We start from the raw sequence: 17,069 nt of genomic DNA, 5'->3' as shown, positions 1-17,069 counted from the left end.
GCCCAACTCGGAGCTGGAGATTGGCAAATGAAGAAAAGTCACGACTGCGGACTGGACCAAAGTAAAGCCTGAAACCAAAATTGGAGCTTCATTTGGTCAGTAGTAGTAGTATTACTTAAGTACTGGTAAGAGTACCGCATGGGAATTGCCAGGTTGTTCCGTTTCCTGTTTCATTATAGGGTAAGTCAGCACATCAACGACGTCGACGGAGAGGACGCTACGCGAATGAGCATCGGACTGGCCCTGTTGATAAATGACGTATCGATTGACATTGCTCGGGTGTTATGAAGGTCAAAAAGTCTCGATGCATTCGGCTCTAGTCTATCTCAATCACACATACGCCAAGTGACCAAAAATCGAATTACTTGCCCAATGCCCGACTGGATGGCGCGGTCAGGGGCTGAGACAAGGGCAACCCCCTGAAGCTACCACTGGCAGCGCCCCGCCAACACACCTGCAAGCTAGCAGTGGGCGGTCTGGACGTGGACTCCAGTCCAGTCTCAGTCTGGAACGAGGGTCTGACAATTCACTGCCAGGTTGCTCTCGACTGGACGCCCTTCCATCGAGGATCACGGGCACATGCTTGCTACGTGGTATTAGTCCGGAAACCGACACCAAGCGTCATCATTCCTCTCGTTTCATTGCGTCGCGCGACGCAAATGCCTCGCTCTGGGCACTCCATCCATTGACGCGCTCACGAGCATCATTTCCTAGCTAGCTAGGTACCAACCTTCACTATCTCGCCGATGGTTTTCCCAGCTCGCACGACATCGAAACGCAACGATAACCACCAACTGGTCGACCCTACTTAGATCAGACCTATACGACACACGAGGCTGAGGCTTCCATTGACCCGTGCCGCTGGTGCATTGTGCACGCATTACTATCTGCGCGTCCCCCAGATCGCCTGTTTCTGCTGTTGCCCGTGTCACGGAGCCCAGACACGCCTGCTCCACGAGTACTTGCCATGTCGCAGCAGGCACATGAGAAGCAGCAAGACCCTCCTTCGCCATCTCGCGACGAAGAGAGGGCATCGATTTCGGATTCAGAAGCTGCTCCTAACAACGTACGTTCGTCACACGGCATACTGCAACCTCATGCAAATCTGGCAGGCTGCAGCTGGCTGACATATATAGACTCCCGGTCACGACGTTTTCGAAGATGCGGCCGATACTAGCTCAGTTCGGTCTTTGACGAAACGTCACCTTTCAACTTCGAGATCTATACAGTCAGACGCCGACGAAAGCGACAGTGGCAGAATTTCACCGACAAACGGAGAAGACCCGACTAGCGAGTCCAAGGGCATCGAGGTACCCAGCAAGTCCAAGGGCAACGAGGAATCCGGCGAGTCCACGGTCAAGCAGGAGCCCAACGAAAGCAATGTCGACGAACATGGTGAATATATTGACCGGCGATCGGGCTCCTCCACCTCACCCAAGCGTTTCTCCACCACATCGAACCTGGACAACGTTAATCTGGACGATGATGCTCCGGATACTGCCGCCGAGGGTACGAAGAGTCTTACAGAGAAAGAGCACACCAATAAGACCATCTCTCTCAGTAGCATTACAAGTGCGCTACCCTCCATGCCATGGTCACCACCTGCCGAGCCATCACCATCTCGCAGTCCGAACCCTCTGCCAGCAGCTCTCGCCCCCCAAGTGTCACAGCCAACACTCACAGCTGCAGCACCGCCGCCGCCACCTCCGCGAAAACTGACGAGTCCCTTCTCCTGGCTATCTCGAAACTCGAGTAAAGACAAAGAAGCTACTCCTGCTGCGAACCAGACGTCGCCACGCAGAAACACTGCAAGCTCAGTCGCAACGCTTACCAGCAACCCCGAGATGCTGTTGAGTCGGCTTGAGGAGGAGAAGGACGAGCAAGCACATGGAGAAAGCCTCAAAGACAGATTCAAGCTACTGCGTCTGCGTGAGGAGGCTGGTATCACGGCACCTTTAGTTGAGGATACCAAGGGCGAATGCGCAGACACGCCACCCCCTAACCACTCCACTCTCACTGAGGCCCCGCCACCGTCGTCTGTCCCTGAGCCCGACGCGACAATGCCGGCTGGTACCATGTCTGGGGTTCATGCCGGTCCTTCAGCAATGCCGGAAACTGAGGTTGACTGGGACCTGTGGCAATCTGTCGTGTACGAAGGTCCAGCTGCGGTGGCGAGGACGAGCGCCGCAGAACTCAACAGAGCCATCGCCACTGGCATACCCAGTGCCATTCGGGGCGTCATCTGGCAGGTCCTCGCGCAAAGCAAGAATGACGAGCTGGAACTGTTGTACAAAGAGCTATCAGTGAAAGGGACCGAAAAGGACAAGACAAGGAATAGCAATAGCACGACGACAAGTGCTGCGAGCAATATGAACTTGAGCGTACATAGCGGCGATGCTATTGCGTCTTCGTCATCCTCGGTCCATTCAGAAAATTCCGGAGGGGCTGGTCCAGTCTCGCCGCATGTTGACAAAGGAGCCGAGGCTGCAGCCAAAGCCAACGCGGCGGAGAATAAGAAGAAAGAAAAAGAGGACGCCGCGGCGTTGCAGAAGCTCGAAAAGACGATCCGCCGCGACCTGGGAGCTCGCACCAGCTATTCCAAGTACGCAGCCGCCGCTGGCCTCCAGGATGGTCTATTTGGCGTTTGCAAGGCATATGCTCTGTATGATGAAGGTGTCGGCTACGCGCAGGGCATGAACTTTCTCATCATGCCCTTGCTGTTCAACGTAAGTGAGCATACGTGGGGTAACATTGCGCGTGTACTAACCTCTGTCAGATGCCCGAACAAGAAGCCTTTTGCTTGCTTGCGCGCTTGATGCACAACTACGGTCTGCGTGATTTGTTCATTCAAGATATGCCTGGTCTACACATGCGCCTGTATCAGTTCGAGCGACTGCTTGAGGACTTTGAGCCAGCCTTGTACTGTCATTTGCATCGCCGGGGCATATCAGGGCATCTCTATGCCACACAATGGTTCTTGACCCTTTTCGCATACCGTTTCCCCCTGCAGCTCGTCTTGCGGATATACGATTTGATCATGTCTGAAGGCCTCTCGGCTATTCTGCGATTTGGTCTTGTCCTGATGCAGAAGAACGCGGCCACGTTGTTGTCGCTGTCAGATATGCAGCAACTGACAGTCTTCTTGAAGGACAAGCTCTTCGATGCTTACATTGACAAGGATCCTAGTCAAGGCAGTCTGCTCGAAAGCGGCTTCTTCGGATCATCCAGCTCCAATATGGAGAAGGAGGTATACAGAGCCGACCAACTCATACGCGACGCTTGCGAGATAAAAATCTCACCAGAGACACTCAAGGCGTACGGCTTGGAATGGGAGGATAAGACTCAAGCCGAAAAACAACGTGAAACAGAGCTCTTCGACCTAAGGAACAACAATCAGCATTTGACCATCAAAGTGCGCAAGCTTGAGGAGCGTGTCGAGGTCTGTGACAGGGAGCAGGCTGCTCTGGCCACTGAGATGGTGCACGCCAAAGTTGAGAACGAGGAGCTCAAAGATGAGAACGAAAGTCTGAAAGGCCAAGTTCGCGAACTCAAGCTGGTCATTGAACAACAACCCCAAGAGCTTGAGGGCAAATGGGCTCTAGAACGCGAGGACCTCATGAAGCGCAACCAGAAAGTGCACGAAGAAAACGAAGAGCTCGAGAAGACCCTTCAGGAGCTCGAGGAGCAGTTGGTGCAGACTAAGATGCGCTACGCAGAGGTATGAACTTGTCCCCTTCATACGTGACGTGTTGATACTAACAATTAAAGATAAACTCGCAACATGAGACCCTGACTCGCAAGTGGTCCGATTTGAAGCGTCAGTTTGCGTAGTGGGCTGATGTCAACCTGTATATAACAAGGAATGCCATTTGGGCACAGGGCATTAAACGGCGTACTGCATCGCATTTGCACCTTGGAGAAGGTGTATGAGGGGATCGAGACAATTAGGTACTTGTATGTTTAGTCTAACTAGACGTAGGTTGGGCGCAAGGGCCAGATGCCTGGCAGTGACACTGATCGGTTTACTACTAGTGGAATGTGCAAACAAACAAGTCACTTTCATTCTTCATGTCCATGGACGCAATGATGAGAGAACAAATTTGATCACCTAAATGCATGAAACGCCCCTTTTTGATCGCGTGAAATTGGTCATTCCCTATGAAGCCATCCCGATGCGTGCATGAAGCTCTTTCTACTGGCACCTGTTGCCAAATCAAAGAGATATCCGTGAACACCATGCCAACCACTTGTCGCCGACGGAACAATCCATCTTGGCGACCCTTTTACTTGTGAAGCTTGCGCTGGTAGAAGGCGAGTTCCTCACCCTCGAGGATGTAGCCGTCACAGCGGCCAGACTGACCGGGGCGGCTGGAGATAACGGCGAACAGACGACCGGCCTCGAACTGCTTCTCGATGGCGCTCTCGACCTTGCCCTGCTTGGCGAAGCGCTCGGACTGCTTCTTCTCGACAGCCTTGCTCTTCTTCTCCTCCTCCTCGGTCTTGCCATCCTTGGCGGCCTGGGCACGCTGGCGGCGACGGCCGATGCCCTGGCCGTAGTGGGCCTCGTACCACTGACGGAAGGGAGCGGCATCGATCTGGACGACGGCGGACTTGGTCAGGGTGTTGGTGCGGACGAGCTCGTTGTTGGAAGGGTGGTAGGCCACGGCAATGACACGGGTCTTGCGGGTACAGCCCTCGGAGCCCCAGGCGAAGTTGCCCGAGTCGAGACGGAGGGCACGGTACTTGTGGTTACCGCCGCGGGTGCGGACGGTATGAACGCGCTTGGCGCCGATCTTGGTGTTGGCACCCTGGCGGCCGGCCTCGAAAGCGCGCTTCTTCCCTGTTGACAAAGGTCAGAACGTATGGTTCTCTTCTCCACATGGGAGAGAAAGACTCCGATACGGGCTTTCGGTATATGTGTATGTATAGGTATTTACGCACGGTAGTAGGAACGCTTGGCGCCGGAGGCGGAACGTTTGTGACGGGAGTCGCGAGAGATACCCATGATTGCGGTTTCTAATGGCGAGAAAGGCAGATGTTAGCTTGGATGTTCCCTTTGCAGCAAGTGGTGGTGAGGGCGGCGTGACGATGCGGCGGGCAAATCGAGCAGGCGAGCACTGAGACAGCGTTGTGCTCATAAACATGGGAAGTAGATGGGCGTGTGTAAAAGCCAGAGGCAACGTATTTGAGATACTCACCTGATGAATGTGATGCTCACCAGGGCAATCGTATTGTCGTTTGGCGGTTGAGGGAGGAGTGAACTTTTTGGCGGAACAGGTCGTGGAGGATTGAATTGACACGAAAATTGTGGTTGTGGGCCAGGCCAGCGCTAGCCCGGGTACGTACTGCGAGGGCTTCCTAGGGTCACGTGGTCAGACATGCAGAGAGGTGGAGTTTCCAAGTGGGATGCTCCAGCTCAAGTTGCTGGCTGATCACGTGCAGTCTTCGATTTGGACGACATAAACAGCGCATGCCATCCATGATACTTGTAAATCCCATGCACGGCAATGAATCAGATAATTGAATGGCTATAGTCTCATTATTTACACTCTTAGACTACTAGGTATGCGACCTGTTTCTGGCCCAGAATTCCGCTTCTCGTGACAGTCAAAATCACGAGCCCACGACGCTACTCTCCCCTGATGTTTCCTCGCCCGCGTAAGGGTCATCCTCCTCAATGTCACGTAGCAGCTGCCGTAAGCGCTCATGAAGATCTGCGAGGTCTACTGGTATCGTTGACTCAGGCTCGCCAAGTGTCTTGGTGGTAGGAAGTATTGATGCAGACGCGACCTTGACGGCCTTCTTCTCCTATCTGATGGATCCATCGCTGTTGTATAGAGAGGCCGCGTCCTCACCTTCCGACTCTCTCGCAGTGAAATCGAGACGAGGCAGTGGAAAATATCGCCCATAGCGTGCGGTTCGCTTCTCGCCATCTTCCTTGAACTCAGCCACGCTGGGCCAACCTGCTAGTTGTTTAGGGTCTTGATATCTGTTGAAGCAATTCAAGACTGCAAACACAGGCGAGAGACCGTCAGCCAGATCTAGGCCATGGACAACGTCGAGATGGTGTGGATTGCTCTGCTTCTGGGCCTCTGCCTCTTCCATTCGCCGCAGCTTCTCACCAAAGATGCGGCCCTTGCTCTTAGCTTGGGCTACTCTGAAGCTTGTCAGCTCACTTGGTGTTTGCGGCAGAGACGGTGAATTGGCTGCGCCCAGGTAGTGAAGCGATTGCATGAGCTTTTGGTAGACTGCGCGTTCTTTTGTCTCGTCGCTCACCCATCTTTTGGATTGCGTCCAGGAGCCAGGACCTGCCGACGGCTTCGGGTATGTTAATTTCGAAAACTGATGCTCGCTGAGATGGCGACGGAAAGCAGCTGGCGCCTTTGGCGCGTTGGATGGCGGCCGGCTTGGGCTTCGATCTCGTGCCATGTGAGTTTTATCCCGCGACACTCGTCGGGAGATAGGACCCGTGCTACCGACTAGCGCGGAAAGGCCCAAAGATGCTCCTGAATGCACAGAGCTTACGATACTGTACCTTGACCTGCCCCTTCGAGGTTCCTTCAATTCAGAACTCTCGCCGTCATCGGGGGTTGGTGCTTGTGCAGCCTGGTCAGGGTCCTGGGTAGTCATTGAACGGGCGGCACTACTTGCTCTTGAATGAAAATTGATTCCATTCGACCTTCGCCTCATCCGGCTCATCTGAAGGGACCGTGATCGTGTACCTCTGGGGTGTATGGGCCTCGAAGCCTGCAGTGTGGTGGACGGTGCTGGGCTAATCGGCGGTGCTGGTGCATGTTGTTGCTGCTGACCATGGTGCGCTGGTGTTGGGGGGAAGTAATATGATTGAAGATGTTGGTCCATTGTCAAAGATACTGCCGGCGGAGGTGTCGGCTGGGAGGGGCCTATCGACTCTGCATGATGTCGCTGTATGCCCGATAGTTGGATGTCATCTGAGGCTGAGTTTCTCATCGGTCCGCAAGCCCCCGGGAGGAAGGATGGATGGGCATGAGCAAGTGCTGGGGCGTTTAAAGGTCGATTTATCACATTGGCTCGCTGTGCCATGATCCATTGAGGCATCATTGGTACTTGTAAGTTCTGCGAGAGAGCGTGAGCCATAGTTCGATCCCTTGAGAAGCGGTTAGTCAAGTGGCAAAACGTTTGAGCGGGAGTATACCATTGTTCCCCGTGCCCTGGAGGTCCCAACAACATGAAGGGTCTCGCTGCCATGTACTGATCTTCCTCGCCACATGAAACATGTATGGACGGGTTCGAGCGAGGATCCACGGGTCGAGTGTCGGCCGAGTTACCAATGTGAATGTGTTCTGGTAGTGGCCTTCGCCTTTCACTCGTAGATGACCAAAGGCTGTCATATGGGCGTTCATATTGATACGTCATGGTGTGCGAAGGCGGCCTGGGATCAAAGCTTGAAGCACAAGGATTCATGTTGGTAGACATGGCTTGCGCAGCGCTTGTGGAGGGCTGGTGCAGTAGGGTGCCCTTACAACCCGTGCGGGGGTTGGACTCGTTCTCGCGGTTGCGTTACTAGTTGATAGAAAGAGAATAAAAGTTTGAATCAAAAGGTGTGTAGAGGAATTAGGCATGTGGTGCAGTTCCATGGATGGAACGGTCAGACGAGGGAGCGGCGCGATCGTCCGAACTACTGACCGTTATTGGTGCCTGACCAGTTATCACGACGTTACTCACAGTCCTTGAAAAGGCTTGAGAAAATAGTTGGTAAAGACTGTGAGAAGCTATGCGTTGTGGAAAGGCGAGCGATGAGTGCATGTGCAGATGCTTGTACAGGGCGATGATTCTGGTTCTGGTGGATGTGGTGGTTGTGTGTTGATATTGTGAAGAAGGTGAAATATTCTGCGAAATCCTTTTTGATCGGCTAAACGAAGCCATTCAATCATGCCTCTATGTTCGTTGCAGTTATGTACTGTGTACTGAGTTGATAATTGTTCTCAAGACATCGCCGTCCTTGACGAGCCTGGAACAATTGCGCTATAGAAATCCGATGCGGACACCTACAAATAACCCATTCGCGTTACTCCATAGCTAAGCACAGCCTAAGCGTAGAAGAGCAGAGAATAGAAGTGTCGTCTTTTCTATGGCCCAGATGTGGTAGGCAAGAAAGCAATGACAGCCTCGGCTAATCACGCGCTGACTTCATGTTGTCAACGGCCCTACCAACCTTCAACTCACCTCTCTAGATTCTCACTTCTAATCGACGCAAGAATTGGTCACGATCGATAGAAAGAGCCTAGTAGTGTCATTCTGATGCAGCCGACAAGTCTATCGTACTCGGATAACATGTTCTGTAGATTCGCGCTCTACTCATACTATGAGACTCGGGATAGACACAGCGGGGCTGATGGTCGAACACTTGCCAAAGCACATGCACGAAGCATTCACCGCTACAGATGACGTGAAGGACCTAGTGTGGAGTCAAAAGGTGAACTGTCTAGCGACACGAAGGCTGAGAGGTTTACCGTTTCGCTCGTCAGACGTTGCAGCTTTATCACGGTCCAAGTACATCAGCCAATCAATCACATGCTTGGACCCCACAGCCCTCGGCACTCCTAAGCCTGCTAAGACACAGCGAATTGACCTTGGTATTGCAGCTAACTAACGAGTGCTTGCCTTTGCATCCCACTTTCGACAACCTTGTTGATCGCAACGCACGCCACAATGTCGGCCCTCAAGAGCTTCAAGCTGACCAACCGGTGTAAGCGCTGCTGCCGGAAACACATGCACAACACATTGAAGGGCACATGCTGATCGCCACTAGCTCCCAAGGCTCCCATCAAGAAGCTGCCGAGCTCCGTTGATCTCACTGCCGATGCTACCGTCGAAGACCTCAAAATCCTAATTGCCAAAGCCGTGGGCATCAGCGACCACAACCGTATCGGTATCTATGATCCTACCACCAAGAAAACGCTCAAGGACCGCAAGGCTCGCTTGAGTGAGGAGTCCGGCGTGGCCGCCGCACACGAGGTCCTGGTTAAGGACATGGGTACGTCGATCGATGCCGTAATCCTGGAGTAGTAGCTGACCTTGTCACCAGGGCCCCAGATCGCCTGGAAGACCGTCTTCGTGATCGAGTACCTCGGACCGATCATCATCCACGCCCTCGCGCTTGCCCTCCGCCCTTACCTGTACAAGGGAGCCCCGGAACCCCTCGATTTATCCCCCACCCAGTGGCTCGGCTTCGCCATGTTCCAGCTGCACTTCCTGAAGCGCGAGTTCGAGACCCTTTTCGTGCATAAATTTTCCGCCAACACGATGCCCGTCTTCAACGTCTTCAAGAACAGTATCTTTTACTGGGCCCTGTCGGGTGTGCTGTGTGCCTACAACATATACAGCCCTTCTTCACTGGCGGCCAAGGCCGACCAGCCCCTCATTGACTACATTGGTGTGGCCATCTTCTTGATTAGTGAGACGATGAATGCGACGGTGCACTGGTACTTGTCCAGCCTGCGTTCTGCCGGAGGCACGGAGCGCAAGATCCCAGTCGGATACGGCTTTGGAATTGTCACTTGCCCAAATTACATGTACGAGATCCTCTCATGGGTGGGCGTCATTCTTGCCACCAGAGACTGGTCGGTGGTGGTATTCATCGCTAGCGGCGCGGCTCAGATGGGACCCTGGGGCAAGGGCAAGGAGAAGGCGTATAGGAAGGAGTTTGGGGATCGCTACAAGAAGAAGCGCTACGTGATGCTTCCGGGTATCTACTAAGCGGACGGCAGCATTAGTATACTGATCTGGGCCTGTAATGATGCTGATAGAGGACGTTGTGTGGTATGACCAACAAGAAACAAAAAAAACGGCGGGGGGATCGGCGGATGCAAAGGTTGCAAAGGCAGATCAGAAAAACTTGTATTATCATTATCATAACCCTACCTGTCGAGCTTTGGCGTCCAGCTTTACGGCGAGGTCCCCGTCGACGCCGTCTCCGAGCCTCTAGGTCTACCTGTGCCCGCGCTCGACTCCCTGTCGTTCAGACTACGGCTAGCATCAGACCAAGCAACTTTGGCATCATCTGCATCCGCCATGGCCATATCCTCTCTCTCCTTCCCTTTGGGCTCACCATCCTTTTGGTCACGCTCCTCATCCGTGAAGCTGTCATCGTACCTCCCACAGTCACTACAGCTGCACTGGCTCTCGCTGCCCTCCTCGACCAGCCGCTTCGTCTCCTCCAGCACGACGAATTGTCGCTCCAGCACCTCGGCCCAGTTCTGCACGTTTCCCACTTCTTTCAGCCGTCTCGCCGCCCGGTCCGCTTCCTTGCCCAGAGCCTCCCTCTCCTTTCGAAGGGCTGCTGTTGCGCGCTCCACGTCGCGCTCCTGCTTGGACAAGCCTTCTGCGTTGGCGTGCAGAAGCGTAGCGCGCGGTGTGAGACTTGTGTCGACCATGTTAGACAGAGAGGCGACCACGGCAGCTCGGGCTTGCGAAATGTGCTGGGGTGGCGAAGGGAACGTCGGGTGGATGTAGGGAACATCACTGGTGGAGGATGACTGTGTATGGCTCTGTGACATTGCTTGGGTGTTGGATGTGGTCGTTGTGGGCGTGGCCGTAGACGGCGAGCGCCGAGGAGCCGACGATGAGGACATTTCGATTTCTGCGATGAAAGATTGTTCTTTCTGGAATGCAAAGCACAGATGTACGAGCCCCAAAGCTTGCGTCTACTTGCCTTGTACAAGGCGGAGGACGCGATGGTCATGTGCATGTAACAGATGACGGGACCGCTTCTTGGAAGGGTGGGTGGGGTGCATATGTCTATTGCAATGGTTGGTGCTGTTGATATCTTCACTGAGCAACAACACTGGCAGAGATCCCGAAATTTGCGCATGTCCATGCGCCAAGGAATCAGATAAGATGTAAAAGGGGCCCAGGAATGCCGGAAAGGGGTTGAGTTGTTTACATGACCGCGGTTATGATCGAAGCAATGGAAGCCATGCGTCGCCGACATAATCATGCTTCCGTTCGTCAATCTGACGAGAAATGGACGGCGGTATACCGCATTTAAAAATTATGTTGAATATCTGTTCCATGATTGGTAGCTCATCCCAACTGACAATAGTACAGCAGCCCAGCTACGAAGCAAATCCATGCGCCATGCTATGCTAAGGAGGCCAATTCATTTACACCCCCACTCAATCCCCATTGTACGCGATAACTGACCAAAAACAGCTCCTTTTCGTATGTAAAACCGCCTCATGTTTAGATCCAGACCTGGCAAACTAGCGCTCGGGCAGGCGAGAGCGGAGCCTTCGTCTAAAAAGCCGATCTTCCCGCATTGTATTTCAGCCCCAGCCCCGGTCCAGGGCTCATGCCACCCTCGGACGAGAGTGAAGACACGGAGGAGAAGGAGCTCAGGTTTGAGTGTCCTTTGCGCGGAAAGCCAGGGCGGGTCATGGATATTCCCGGATTCGCCATCAGCGCATCGGCGCGGTCGAAGACATTGCCTTGAAAGGCGGCGGCGAATGAGGTGTTGGATGAGGACGGCGTCTTGGGTACCATGGCCTGCATGGCCGGGCCAAGTGCCGCACTCTGAGGTGTTATGGAGACACCGGTAGGCGAAAGGGGCCCGGAGTCGTTGTAAGAATGTCCGTTGGGAGCAGAAGGCTCCAGAGGCCCCAAGAGATGATGCCAAGGCGAGTTGACAATGGTTGTAGTCGTCTCCTTGATGCTCTGCTGGATAGGCTTCAGCCGTCGTCGCATGTCAGCTGGCAGTGGCACGTTGTTGTTGGCTGCTGACTTGATCTCGTCTCCCAGCCGCATCCACGACCGCAAGAAGTTGCTGCACAGATTCCAGAAGCTCGGCTGTGAACGGATGCCGGGCTCTTTGAGCTTGATGGCAGAGAGCCGGCCCCGCATGACCTCGGTCTGCTGCATGGTGCTGTAGCATACGCTGATGAGAGTTTTCCACTCGTGAACCAATCCCGAGTGGACACCCCTCTGTATAGCGTTCCTCAAGCGGCCATTGAGCTGAATGTGAAAGTTCGGCAGCGTCGACGACATGATGTCGGCCGACTTTTGCAACGACAGGAAAATCTTGTCGAATTGCGCATCCTCCTCTGAGGTGTCCGATCGTACGTCACGACTAATGGCAGAAGCGAACGACTCACCGGACCGGGGAGTAGCCGAAGCCAGCGCATCCGAGTAGCCTGAGCTGAGCATCGGTGGCGGCACAGGCATGTTGGTGGCTACCCGTAAGTTGGCTGGATTGTGAACCAAAGTGCCATTTCGTGATCTCGTGATGCCAGGTCGATGTACGGTAGGGGTAGCCGCTGGCTCTCTCGCAGGTGGCTTCAAGGTATAGTTAGAAACCGTCGTGTCCGCAACCGAGGCCTTGCGGCTTTGACAACTCTCAGCAGCCATCGAGGACAGGGTCGCCCGCAGTTCCATAATACAGCTGTAGATGGCCATCACCAGGGTTCTGATATACCTGGGATCGCCGTTGTCGACAAAAGTGTCGATATTGTCCGCTAGTATAGTGCACACGTGGCCGTAGGCACCAACGAGGGTCTGGCAGGCTCGATGCACATTCTCGTTCTCTCGCCCCGTTTGTTCATCCGCTTCGCCGAGCGCCAGGTCGTGTCTTTGGATCTCGCCTTCGACTTCCTGCACATGCAAGTCCGTGTTGTAGACTATCCTTTCTAGACGTGACTTCTCGGCAGAACCATCGTTCGTCAGTCCCATAAGCATCTGAATCATAGGATGGATCTGGAACACGGAGTACAGGATGCCCTTGGCCGCCTCAATCACTGGATCATACACCTTGGACTCGCGCCGCCTCTCAGGCAAGATCGACAGACGTCGAACGTAGTACGGTCTTTGGGGGAAATTTTCCGTGGGAGTCGGTGGCTCTTTGGGGCCGATAGGCGCACCTTGCATTGCCGAGCCGTGGCTAAGTCCGCGGTAATGGCTGAAACGATTGTTGGCCTGAGTCTCATCCAGTGTGCCAAGGTCTGGTTTCTTTGACACGATCCCCATCCGCCTGTTGCGACTTTCCGATCGCTCACGAAGATGGGTCTCAGAATTACTGCGAACCCTTTCGTTGACGTTGCCTAGTGTCAAAGGCAATGCCCCGGGACGCCTGACAGCGTTGTTCTGCTGGGAAAAACCGCGGTTATGCGCTCGCTGTGAGGCTGGTGGCGGGGGCCGGCTGATAGATGGAGATCTGGAAAGTGATGCCTCCGAACCACTGACTTTGATCGGAAATCGACCACTGATTCTGCGTTTCAAAGGCGCACGAGTCACCTCTGCGCCTGGACCATTCTCTTCAGGAATGGTATGATCCGCATCAAACCGATTGTTTGCGCTACACTGCTTCAGGTACCGTCGAATGTGTGCTGTTGCCTCGTTTGGCAGGCTATTGGCAGGCGGCAGGGCTTCTTGTGGCGGGAAAACCAATGGATTGCCCTCGTAGGTGAGTAACTGCAACGAAGCCATGTCGGCGAGGCAATGCGGCAACTCGCGTATCTGATTCTTTTTCACGGATAGTACCTTTAGGCACGACAACCTCGACATCTCCTGAGGAAGACCCTGGAGCTGGTTATAGCCAAGGTCCAATATTTCCAGGGAAGTGAGATCACAGAGCTGCGGGAGCGTTCAGCGGGCGTATGTATGTCTGTTGGACCTCTTGGACTCACCGACATAGGGAATTCGGATATGCTGTTTGCCCTGATGTTCAAATATCGCAGAGACGTGCATTCGGAGAATCGTGACGGAACAGTGGTAAGTTGATTGTGCGACAAGGCCAGCCTGTCGGTTTCGTTAGCAATTGTTCGCCAAGTGTCGCTGACTAGCGCAGTACCTCTCAAGCTGATCCTTCATGATGTCTACCACTTCATCCGGTATAACGTCAATACTCCTCCGGCTCAAGTCCACCGTAACTCCGGGCTTGAGATTCGCGTCGACAGTTCCTGCTTCGGCAGCCTGATTTTCATTCTCCAAGGCATTGCGCATAGCGTCTCGTGCAAGCGCTATCACTTTTGATGCTTGGGCGGTACTGACGCCCGCAGCAAGGTTGGAGCTCGAAGCAGCCTTGCGCAGTGTCGGCACTGGAGGTATCGAAGACAGGCCATTTGAGGTCGCTGCGGAATTGGGGATTGGTCGTCGACCTCGATTGGGGGCCTCGGACATTGTTCCTGGTTGAGGCATTGCGGGTATTCGGCCAGGCAAGTCCATACTCGGACGTCGAGGATAAGGTACTCCTATCATTGAACAAAACGTCCCCGGAAGGGTATACGCTCGCTCTTGCAGCGTTCTGGGCAGCTGAATGAGATGGTGAAAGCAACTGCTGGGCGCGGCCGGCCAGGGCTTCGGGTCTCAATTCGTGACACTTTGCATGTTCATTGCGCAGAGTCGGCCAATGTATGTTCGAGAACGCCAATGACGATGGGCGAGAAGGTCGATCTGTTTCTGCCGTTCCTCCGGTTCGTGTGCACGGGTTCTCGTCTGTGCTTGGTCTATCGCGGTCGAAGTGACGAGAGCTGATTTGTATTGCGCCAGAAGGAGGGCCGCACAATATTCGCCCGACAGCTCGATCCAGTTGATCTGAGTGCGGTCGTCCTGATAGTGCAAGCCAGTGCTTGAGGCACTTTACGTGATGGTTCACAGTACGGTCTTGAATCGGACAAGATCAGAAGTAAGGGGTCGTTGCCATGTGCCTGGAAAAGGCGTTAGTCGGGAATGGTGCCTGACCCCCCTTGGGGCTTAGCGCGACGCTTACTGGTCGTACTGTCTGAACGTCACAGGTGCACAACACCCTTAGTGTGTAAAGATGAAACATACAGTGCGAGCATTCATGTCTTCTGCTTTCTAGATCGCGTCTCTGTTTCCACCCCCTGCCCTTCGTATTTCCATTAGTGAGGGCACTGCCCAGGGTCTTCACACTGGCAGAACGTAACCGTGAGCTGTGAGTGAATCTCGTCACTTCTGACCCGTCGACCAAGGAATACTGCCAGGCACATCGCACCTGCCCTGCTTCAAGAATTTGGGGGCTGCACTCCGGAACTTTCCTTCTTCTTTCGTTTTAGAGCGCAACCTTGGTTGCTTTCGAGGGCTAGCTCCTGCTTCTTTAAGGTACTACGCGTACTTCACCTGCTACTACTGTAACCCAGTAGCCTCCATGTCGTGAACTATGCGTCCAGAAAGTTGAGTACAGCATAGTTCGAGAGCTTCGCTCTCGCGCAGCAGCAGACAATGTCGCGCAAGCTTCAACGTACACCGTCCTGTACGGATATTGCTTTCACCTTGAGACGGCAATTCAAGAAAGAAGAATTCAGGTCAGCCACAGTCGTGTTGAAGTCAGTTCACGAAGCTAACCCCCGGCTTGCTGGGAACAGGCCACATCAACGGGAGATTATCGAGGCTGCCCTGGAAGGTTTTGATGTCTATGTGCAAGCTGCGACCTCATTTGGCAAAAGCTTGTGCTTTCAGCTACCTGCGGTCGTCGAATCCGGCATAACAATTGTCGTTTCCCCGCTACTGAGTCTCATGGTGCGCTTGCCCCTGGCGATCATTCCGTTGCAGTCTCTAACACATCACAAGATCAACCAAGTGGAGGCTTTGCAAGCGTCAGGAATTGAAGCGTACTCGCTCAATAGCAGCACGCCACCTCCAATACGACAGAATATCTACCGCGATCTTGCAACTGGTCATCCACGCACCCGTCTGTTGTATGTAACGCCAGAGCTTTGTTCTGGCTCCAACTTCCGCGAACGACTGCAGGTTGTTCATCGACAAAAGGAGTTGGCGCGTATCGCTATTGACGAGGCGCATTGTATCTCGGAATGGGGTCACGACTTCAGAAAAGACTTCAAACGCCTGTCTTGGTTCCGCGAGACATTTCCGGATGTCCCAATTATGTGCTTGACGGCAACAGCGAATGCGAACGTTCGCAATGACATTATGAGCATTCTGGGGATAGTCCCTGACTCGAAGCACACAAAGATGTTTCTGATGAGTCCTCAGAGGAGCAACTTGCACCTGGAAATCCGGTATACCAAAGATGAAGACGATGATCGCCTCTCAGACTTTCTCTTCTGGATCCGCGGCGTATACAACCGGCGTTGCGAATCCGCTCGCAAGGCAGAGCTTGACCTGGCTGGGGAACGCGTGGAGAATATACCCGGCATCATTTACACCACATCCCGTGATGAATGTGAGTCGCTCTCGGCATCTCTGCGTGACGCAGGAATCGGCGCTCGCCCGTTCCATGCCAAGCTCGACAAAGACACGAAAGAGGAGACGCTTGCCAGGTGGATCAATAACGAAGATGGCTATGACATTATCGTTGCCACCACAGCATTTGGAATGGGCATCGACAAGGAAAATGTGCGCTTTGTGGTCCACTGGCGACTACCAAAGTCGTTTGAAGGATATTATCAGGAGGCTGGCCGAGCCGGCCGTGATGGTAATGCGAGTTATTGCTTCCTCTACTACAGCCGCGAGGACTTGGAGCGTGTCGACCGCATGGTTAGTAGCGATGCAAAGAACCCCAATGCTCGCCGGCAAAGCCTCAATGCGTTAGCGAGGTACTGCGAAAATATCTCCGAATGCCGGCATGCCGTCGTTTGTGCATACTTTGGGGAGACCACCAAGCCGGAGTGCGATTTCGCTTGCGATTGGCACAAGGATCCCGCGGACGTTCAGTCACGATATATGCGAGGACTCGCGGACGCTGAATTCGTGAGCACCCAGGCAATGCAGGGAACGTACGACGTCTCATACGAAATGTTAATGGACCCATACTGCGATGATTAACTGTTCGTCGGTTATTTGGGAAAAAGCAGCTACATTCCCAAGAAACTTACGATATGAGAAATATCTCGACTCAAGGACGTATGCTAGACATCCGCGCATAAGATCATCAAGTGGAACATCAGGCGCAGACACTCTTGTATTGACGAATCCTCAACTTTCAAGGTTATCTGGCCCAGCTGTATCTGGATCGAGTTCTGGGTGGCGGCAGAAGAACGCACATCAATGCATTTTCCCGGCTTCTGCTCATTCCGAGCCACAGTGGTTGGCCCCGTGAGACCCGGGTGTCAGCTCCG

At 53.8% G+C, this 17,069-nt stretch overlaps 6 protein-coding genes across 6 annotated transcripts; 3 read left to right on the top strand and 3 right to left on the bottom strand.

Moving 5' to 3' along the window:
• Positions 1-967: 967 nt before the first annotated feature.
• On the top strand, positions 968-3,831 carry J7T54_004983 (GTPase-activating protein GYP5; the record flags this gene model as incomplete). The annotated part of the gene is made up of 4 exons (XM_051506027.1): positions 968-1,066; positions 1,230-2,726; positions 2,777-3,718; positions 3,769-3,831. The coding sequence occupies 4 exons, from the start codon at positions 968-970 to the stop codon at positions 3,829-3,831; spliced, it is 2,601 nt and encodes an 866-aa protein (XP_051362673.1).
• A 452-nt stretch (positions 3,832-4,283) lies between these two features.
• On the bottom strand, positions 4,284-5,005 carry J7T54_004982 (40s ribosomal s8; the record flags this gene model as incomplete). Its single annotated transcript, XM_051506026.1, has 2 exons — positions 4,284-4,840; positions 4,942-5,005. 2 exons carry the CDS (start codon positions 5,003-5,005, stop codon positions 4,284-4,286), a joined length of 621 nt encoding a protein of 206 aa, XP_051362672.1.
• A 3,686-nt stretch (positions 5,006-8,691) lies between these two features.
• Positions 8,692-9,738, top strand: J7T54_004981 (putative enoyl reductase-like protein; the record flags this gene model as incomplete). Its single annotated transcript, XM_051506025.1, has 3 exons — positions 8,692-8,728; positions 8,792-9,016; positions 9,068-9,738. The coding sequence occupies 3 exons, from the start codon at positions 8,692-8,694 to the stop codon at positions 9,736-9,738; spliced, it is 933 nt and encodes a 310-aa protein (XP_051362671.1).
• Positions 9,739-9,926: 188 nt separating this feature from the next.
• Positions 9,927-10,613, bottom strand: J7T54_004980 (uncharacterized protein; the record flags this gene model as incomplete). The annotated part of the gene is made up of 1 exon (XM_051506024.1): positions 9,927-10,613. One exon carries the CDS (start codon positions 10,611-10,613, stop codon positions 9,927-9,929), a length of 687 nt encoding a protein of 228 aa, XP_051362670.1.
• A 664-nt stretch (positions 10,614-11,277) lies between these two features.
• On the bottom strand, positions 11,278-14,151 carry J7T54_004979 (Leucine-rich repeat-containing protein-like protein; the record flags this gene model as incomplete). Its single annotated transcript, XM_051506023.1, has 3 exons — positions 11,278-13,119; positions 13,659-13,770; positions 13,823-14,151. The coding sequence occupies 3 exons, from the start codon at positions 14,149-14,151 to the stop codon at positions 11,278-11,280; spliced, it is 2,283 nt and encodes a 760-aa protein (XP_051362669.1).
• Positions 14,152-15,963: 1,812 nt separating this feature from the next.
• J7T54_004978 (Bloom syndrome protein-like protein) lies at positions 15,964-16,776 on the top strand (the record flags this gene model as incomplete). The annotated part of the gene is made up of 1 exon (XM_051506021.1): positions 15,964-16,776. One exon carries the CDS (start codon positions 15,964-15,966, stop codon positions 16,774-16,776), a length of 813 nt encoding a protein of 270 aa, XP_051362668.1.
• Between the last annotated feature and the right edge of the window lie 293 nt (positions 16,777-17,069).

This window comes from Emericellopsis cladophorae, assembly GCF_022114955.1.
Source record: "Emericellopsis cladophorae strain MUM 19.33 chromosome Unknown NODE_18_length_329999_cov_121_726099, whole genome shotgun sequence".
NCBI lineage: Eukaryota > Fungi > Ascomycota > Sordariomycetes > Hypocreales > Bionectriaceae > Emericellopsis > Emericellopsis cladophorae.
The sequence above is the reverse complement of the archived record's forward strand: the minus strand, read 5'-3'. Positions and strand labels throughout refer to the sequence as shown.